This window comes from Mycteria americana, chromosome 11 (genome assembly GCF_035582795.1).
Source record: "Mycteria americana isolate JAX WOST 10 ecotype Jacksonville Zoo and Gardens chromosome 11, USCA_MyAme_1.0, whole genome shotgun sequence".
NCBI classification, from domain to species: domain Eukaryota; kingdom Metazoa; phylum Chordata; class Aves; order Ciconiiformes; family Ciconiidae; genus Mycteria; species Mycteria americana.
The window spans coordinates 23,345,570-23,351,569 of record NC_134375.1 but is presented as its reverse complement, the minus strand read 5'-3'; the positions used below and the strand labels follow the sequence as shown (position 1 = coordinate 23,351,569).

Genomic DNA, 6,000 nt, shown 5'->3' with positions numbered 1-6,000 from the left:
GGTTTCTAAAGCATCTTGGAGATATTCATTTTACAAGGCTTATACTACAATCTTCTATCATTATTTTAATGAAATAAAGCCCTTGACTATTTGCAGAGGCAACTTTTTCTTTCACACAGAAAAGACATTTTGGTTACAAAAAAGAAAACAATTCTGGAGTAGGATTCACCGCAGAACAGGCAGGAAATTCAGAAAAGCTATATAAAATGTCACTGAAGATAGGTTCTGAACCTTTGGAACAGCAAACAGAACAATTAAGACTCTCAGTTACACGCATCATTATGTTTAATATGAAAAACATTGCTAGATAGAAATCATATAAAAAAGATCCATACCATCTCTCAGATAGCATCTTACATAGTTGCAGCTGAAGGAATGTGAAACATCCATTTTAGGTTTCACCTACTATATCGTGTGCTTTCTGTCCCCCACTTAGCTCGGGGAAATAAACCTAGACTAATCAGCTTCACTTTGTGGGTCGCATGAAATTCACATCTTGACTAGATTTAGATTAACATCGGTGGCAAACTTTTAAATCAAGAGAAACTTCAAAACAATTCTCCAGAAAGATGCCGCTATTAGAACGCACACCCGAATGTGTTCATCCCGCAGGTGACATTCTCCAAGAGGCCGTAAAGATTCACATTGCAAAAAATTACAAAATAAGCAGATTCTAACAGAACAAAACCAGACCACAGAGATTTTGGAAGGGGGCACATAGTCAGCAGGAGCTTCCAGGCTCTGTCTGTGAGGAAGGAACAGGTCTACTGCATTCAGACAAGACACACATTCCACCCGAATTCATTTCGGTCTGGTCTCTCAGGTGCGATCAGAGGCTTCTCTGCTTTCTCAGGATTGAATCATTTTCTTCTGCGTGTCAAAGACATATCTTTTAAAGAGAAGAGAGATGGTCACAGGTTGGGCTGAATCATTCTTGCTGCTTTCATCCTCTCTGGTTGTATCCCCCTTCCCGGCTTTCGATTTCTTCTTGGAGGCAACAGCAAGAAGCGTCTTGGTATCTGGCTTCAGCCCACCTGTAAAAAACAAGAACATGCATGACAAACGTGCTGAACATCACATTTCAGTATAACTGGAAAAAAAAAAATGAACAGGCAAGTATGCTTCTGCAATCAACCAAAGAAAATAAGAAAGTAAATCAGATGCATTAAGGAAAGTCACATTTCTGCATCACACTTCTGGACTGTGAAGTCTCACACTCACGTGAAAAATCAGAGAAGCCTTTCAACACAGGTCACAAAAGTGACACCCCAAATCCAGTGCAGTATCCTGGCTGTATCCTTCTACGGCTTTTAAAGTAGTAAATATAGGCAAAAATTTAAACAAGCCAGACCAACTTGCCTGGTCTAAGCCTTTTACTCAGCAGACCTTTCCTATTATTTACACACATCTCCCAAAGTTTCTTCTCATCACTAAGAATATTTATTAAAATATAAGTCATGAATGAAAAACAACTGGTAAAATACTAAAATTATGGAGAGCCCTAAGAGTCAGAAGGTTCTTGAATGTCTTTAGTCTATTTGCCCGGCCTGCCAGAAGCACACTGCTTAGGTTTTAACAAATTACACAGTTTTGTGTTTGTTTGGGGTTTTTTGTTTGGCTAAAACACAGTATTTGTTAAGGGTTTCAACTGTCACTTCTTAGGGGAACCAGAATCAACCTGTGTAGGATTCTGGGGATCCAACTTCAGTCTTTCTCCAGACATTTGTACCAAACAAAAATATTTGTCCTTTTCTTCCTAAACGGCTAGGGTTTATTACGCTTTGATATTTTCTTTTAACTTGACACATTGGTGACATTTTAGATAAGAAATACAAGATAGCAACGTCCAGAAAAACTGTAAAACAAGAGCGATGCAGCTCCTAAAAGACCACTCCTGAAGAATCGCGTTCTTAAAGCAGAAGACAGCAAACTCCTCGGAAGCTTATTCGGCACCAACCGAAGGCACCGCACCGTGGTTCTCAAGCATTTGGCCAAATTCAGTTCAGGTATTTTTAACCTGTGGTGTCGCATAACCTTATCTCAAACACTTAATCAGCTTCTCTCCCCTCACATTGAAATTCAGATGTGGATTCTCATATCACAGCCCGACAAGAAGCCCGAGATGCTTATGATTTCCTGGAGACAGGAGGTCTGCGAGCGCAGGTGATCCGCTCCAGCACAGACGCATCTGGAGGCACGCACAGCCGACCGCGGGGGACACGGCCCCAGAGCCCACCTTCTCGTCTTGCCGTGGCAGGTAGCAAATTGTCCCAAGGCAGCATCCCCGCCACACGGCAAAGGGAGGGAGGAAGGCTCGAAGCAAGCCCAGGAAACCGCCGATTTGCCATTTCATAACCAGGGCTTACGAAACAGCCCGAACGCCCCGCAGCGCAGCCACGGGGAGGACTTTTGGAGATAGAGGGGTCTTGCGTTTTTTAAAAAAAATGCAAGAGCACAAGAGAAGAGAAAAGCAGCACGTTATGTACGTAACCAAATAAACTACAATTTACACTAAAGGCCGCAGAAGTCCAGCACCAAGCAGAATCAACTCTGCATAGTTCTGCAAGATCTTGTATTTCACAGCCAAGGCAGCAGCTATTTTCTCTTTTCAGATGGCAGAATACAGGAAAAAAAGCAATGATTACTTCATTGTGAAAATAATTGAGACTGTTTTTCCTTGATGGTTGAGAAGTCTGATAGTGACTATCTTTGCACGTGTAAGGTTCAATTAATCAAACTTGATATGGTGTGGCCTGGCCACAGATTTATTATATGGTTTTATTACACTGTATAGTCCTGTTTGATGCAGCTGTTTCGATTTTTTAATTGGATGCTTTCATATAAATCCTATTAATATCATTACCCTTACAATCACTCCATCTTCATTACGAAAAATAATTTATCGTTACATGAAAAGCAACTTATCTCCTATTTGGAAAGCTCTAAGAACATCTTGGGTGCTGTTAGAAAAAAATAGCAATAGTAAAAAAAAAAAAAGAGGGAAACAATAAAAACAGCAAAAAGACTGACCCCGCACAGTCCCACACTCTACCTTTGCAGGCTTTATTTCACATTGCATGTTTTCTACTGTTTTGATCAACCTAATATTCTAAGTGTCCCTGAACAGGGTTTCCTCCACTTTCCTGGGAAGACCATTTATTTTTCGGACAAAGAAACATTTCGTTTTGCTTTCTAGTTGGTTTCCCTTTCTGGGTCTTATCACTGTTACTAATGTTGCTGTTACTGGCACATTACTGTTTAAGGAAGATGTTTAACTAAATCTTTTCAGAAAGACACACTTTAATTAAAGCAAACAAATCCTAAAACACTTCTCTCTCTGTTAGTAGGCTTTGCGAGACTTGAATTTCCAAAAAATGCTAATTGGCGGAAAGGAGAGAGGAAGGGAGGAGATGTGGCATTAAAATTGCAGCCAAAGTTTTCCCCTGTGGGTGTCTGAAGCCAGGCACCTCGGCTGCCACCCCAAAGCCTCGCCTGCAGCCGCAGGGCAGCGATGCCCCGGGCAGCTCAGCCTCTCGCCCCGGAGCCCACGCGCGGCCACGGCAGCAAGCGGGGGGACTCCCAGCCGCCAGGATGAAATAACGGCTTCGGATAAACCCAGCTTCAAAACCTGTCAGCGACATCGATGAGCACGTGGGCTGCCCAACACATCTGAAAGCCGGGACATCGTCTTAGGTGTTTAAACAAAGAGTCTCATGTGTGAAAAATTTCATTTTCCAGGAAAAAAAGGTTATGCTGCACATGGAACTGTACTGGGGAAAAGGTATTTAAAACTCAATCGCACCTTCTCCACCCTGTCACTAACTCCCACGTATGAGAGAAGGGCTGCAGGTGAGCTCTATCTTTACTTAACACCTATTTGGATTCAAATACATATTATGGGTAAAAAGTTTACAGAAGAAATGGAAGAACGTGGTCGTTCCTAGCAGTGAAATGACAGGCTGACAGCCAAAGGCAGCTCAGGTATTACTAAACTCACAAGGTATCGGAGTTACCTAATCAGATCCCACGGCCCTCATTCTGCAAACAGATTAGGTGGCTGGCATCGTACCCTAACAAATGGCATTTTCTGTTTTTCTGCGCTGGTGCCAGGAGGTCTAAGGGCTGGAGGGCTCTGTGATAGGGAGCAGCACAAAGGAGCAGGCGGGGAGGCACAATCGGGGTTTCATCGACCTCCGCGGATTTCTCGCGTTACACACGATGCATACTTTACATTTTACAAAACCAAGGAAATGAAGGGAAATATATCTGTCACCGAAGAAGACATCAGACCTTTAATAGCTGAAATGACGGATATTTTTAGATGGAGGTGTAGTTTAACTTACTTACATTAAGGGTCTAATCTCTCCTGAACAATAGCTATGTTAGCTTGAATACACAGTGAGAAATCTGTTCCATTAATTAAGTGCTGCCTGTACTACTCGGATTTGTAGCAAATGTTAATAGATTTTTTTTTTCTTCCTCTGTTGGACAATTACTTTATTTTGCCAAGTTGGTAATGGATTAAATTGAAAAGGTCCGTGTGTTAAAAAAAGACTTTCGCTTCAAAGTTCTAAGAAATGCCTTGCACAGAACAGTGGGAAATACCTATGTATTAATATTATTAACGGGCAGTCCTCAGAGGCACATAAGATACCTGAAAGCTTAGCAAATTCATGCCCACCCATCATAACCGCGTCTGTAACAAAAAGTGTCCAGACAGGCCTTAGGTAAAACGTACTCGTAGCATCAACTAACCCAGGTTAGATAACAAAATCTACTTGTAAAATAGCTTAATCCACTTCATTCTTTTAGTTTCAACTACTGTTAATAATTAACAAAAGAATACAGACTCTTAACATAATATCCTTTGTCTCAGCATGGTCTCAAGGATTTAATGCAAACCGAGTCATTTATAAATGCAAAAAGAAAAGTGAATTTTCAAATTCAAATGAAGAGCAATACCTCATCAGGAAAAATATTTTCCAGGTCTAAGAAGAGTTTCACGTGCACAAAATAAAGGATAAATGCAATATTTTACACAATTTTCACAAATAAAAGCTAGCTGCTTAGTGATTTGCAGTATCTTATGTAGTCAAATGCATTGCAGCCTGGGGTTTTACAATTACTCATGCAAGAAGTTTGCATAGAAACATGCAGTTTTCAATAACTTTGTATGGAAATTGTATGAGGCTCAACAAGGCTCAGTGCTGGCTCCTGCACTTGGGCCACAGCAACCCCATGCAATGCTACAGGCTTGGGGAAGAGTGGCTGGAAAGCTGCCTGGTGGAAAAGGACCTGGGGGTGTTGGTCAACAGCCAGGTGAATATGAGCCAGCAGTGTGCCCAGGTGGCCAAGGAGGTCAATGGCATCCTGGCCTGCATCAAAAATAGCGTGGCCAGCAGGACTAGGGCAGTGATCGTGCCCCTGTACTCGGCACTGGTGAGGCTGCACCTTGAATGCTGTGTTCAGTTTTGGGCCCCCAACTCCCAGAGAGACATTGAGGGGCTGGAGCGTGTCCAGAGAAGGGCAACGGAGCTGGGGAAGGGTCTGGAGCACAAGGCTGATGGGGAGCGGCTGAGGGACCTGGGGTTGTTCAGCCTGGAGAAAAGGAGGCTGAGGGGAGACCTCATCGCTCTCTACAACTGCCTGAAAGGAGGGTGTAGAGAGGTGGGGTTGGTCTCTTCTCCCAGGTAACAAGTGATGGGACGAGAGGAAATGGCCTCAAGTTGCGCCAGGGGAGGTTTAGACTGGATATTAGGACATTTTTCTTCACTGCAAGGGTTATCAAGCATTGGAACAGGCTGCCCAGGGAAGGGGTTGAGTCCCCATCCCTGGAGGTATTTAAAGGACATTGGGATGAGGTGCTCAGGGACATGGTGTAGTGGTGGGCTTGGTAGTGTTAGGTTTACGGTTGGACTCGATGATCTTAAAGGTCTTTTCCAACCTATACGATCCTATGATTCTAAGAAATTTCACATTGTAGAATTCTGGACCCCTTCT

The 6,000-nt window shown here is 42.9% G+C and overlaps 1 protein-coding gene across 2 annotated transcripts in view; it reads right to left on the bottom strand.

The window, feature by feature from the left end:
* Positions 1 to 267: 267 nt before the first annotated feature.
* EEFSEC (eukaryotic elongation factor, selenocysteine-tRNA specific) overlaps positions 268 to 6,000 on the bottom strand; it is a 130,876-nt gene continuing 125,143 nt past the window's right edge. The window contains exon 7 of one of the 2 annotated variants that reach the window (XM_075513970.1): positions 268 to 1,034. In XM_075513970.1, the coding sequence (XP_075370085.1) occupies positions 850 to 1,034 (185 nt within the window). In that variant the 3' untranslated portion in view covers positions 268 to 849. The remainder of the gene's footprint in view (positions 1,035 to 6,000) is intronic. The other variant, XM_075513971.1, reaches the window with a different exon arrangement.